General features: G+C 37.4%; 1 protein-coding gene across 1 annotated transcript; it reads left to right on the top strand.

Moving 5' to 3' along the window:
* Window positions 1-21: 21 nt before the first annotated feature.
* Window positions 22-1,065, top strand: LOC110035108 (glucan endo-1,3-beta-glucosidase 14-like; the record flags this gene model as incomplete). Its single annotated transcript, XM_020739347.1, has 1 exon — window positions 22-1,065. A coding segment is annotated over one exon (1,044 nt), but the record flags the coding sequence as incomplete, so codon positions are not given.
* Window positions 1,066-1,441: the final 376 nt, after the last annotated feature.

The raw sequence follows: 1,441 nt of genomic DNA, 5'->3' as shown, positions 1-1,441 counted from the left end.
TTAGCCTTCTTTCTATTGTTTGTAGGCATTGGGACAGGTGAGGCATTCACCGGAACTTATGGCATAAATTACGGTAGAATAGCTGATAATATTCCTCCACCTGAAATAGTGGTCTCTCTTCTTAAAGCAGTAAAGATCAAGAATGTTAAGATCTACGATTCCGATCATGGCGTGCTTAGGGCATTTAAGGGATCCGGGCTTGAGTTAGTTGTGGGACTCAGCAATGACTATGTCAAAGAAGTAAATTCCAGTGAAGACCGAGCCATGGAATGGGTTAAGGAAAATGTTCACTCATGGTTACCTGATACACATATCAGAGGAATAGCAGTTGGTAATGAAGTTCTCGGAGGGGCAGACCAGGACCTCGAAGCAGCATTGTTTGGTGCAATAAAGAACGTTTATAAGGCTTTATCGCGGCTTAAACTGACTGATCTTATTAAAATCTCGTCACCGCACTCACAGGCTGTTTTCGCTAACTCATATCCTCCATCAAATTGCACATTTAAAAGCAGTATTTTTCAGTATATGAAGCCCATCTTGGACTTCTTTTCAGAGATTGATTCTCCTTTTTCGCTCAATATATATCCATTTATAGCATACAAAGGTGATCCTCAGCATATTGACCTAAATTATGCTTTATTACAGCCAAATCATGGAATAGATGACCCTATCTCTAATCTGCATTATGACAACATGTTTGATGCTGAGATAGATGCAGCTTATGCTGCTTTGGAAGCTGCAGGGTATGGTAAAATGGAGGTTGAGATTACTGAGACAGGATGGGCTTCTGGTGGTGATGAAGATGAAACTGGAGCTTCGCCTCAAAACGCTCAGACATACAATTATAATCTACGCAAAAGGCTTTTCAAGAGAAAAGGAACACCGCGAAGACCCAAAATTGTTATAAAAGCATATATATTTGCCTTGTTTAATGAGGATTCGAAGCCAGGGCCAGGTTCTGAGAGGCATTATGGACTATTTAAGGCTGATGGGAGTATTTCGTATGATATTGGGCTTTCTGGTGTTTCTTCGTGGCATGCATCGTCCTCATTTTATGCTCTAAAGGTACGTACAATGTTCTATCTTTCTTTGAAGTCTTTACTTCTAATTTTAGATAGAATAAAACTATGTCGTTAGGATTGAAATTAATATCTTTTGCATATTTAGAGATTAAATTAGATATTATGATATATCCACTGATTTTCTGAGTAGGAGATGTGGAATCACCACGGCTTTGAATGTTAATTCTGATAGAAGATGGGAAATCAAATTACCTGTTTATAATTTCAATTATGTTTTTTTTTATTCAAATTGCTTATGAGAATTTTATATTTAAAATATGAACTTGATGGTTATTTGGAATCCCATTGAGATGTGTGTCAGTCATGTCCACTTACGTAGAGATGATTTGTTTATAAATTGATATTATGGGGCATGGAAA

The sequence above is a fragment of the Phalaenopsis equestris genome, unplaced genomic scaffold, assembly GCF_001263595.1.
Source record: "Phalaenopsis equestris unplaced genomic scaffold, ASM126359v1 Scaffold196143, whole genome shotgun sequence".
Taxonomy (NCBI): Eukaryota; Viridiplantae; Streptophyta; class Magnoliopsida; order Asparagales; family Orchidaceae; genus Phalaenopsis; species Phalaenopsis equestris.
This window is presented reverse-complemented; position numbering and strand designations above follow the sequence as displayed.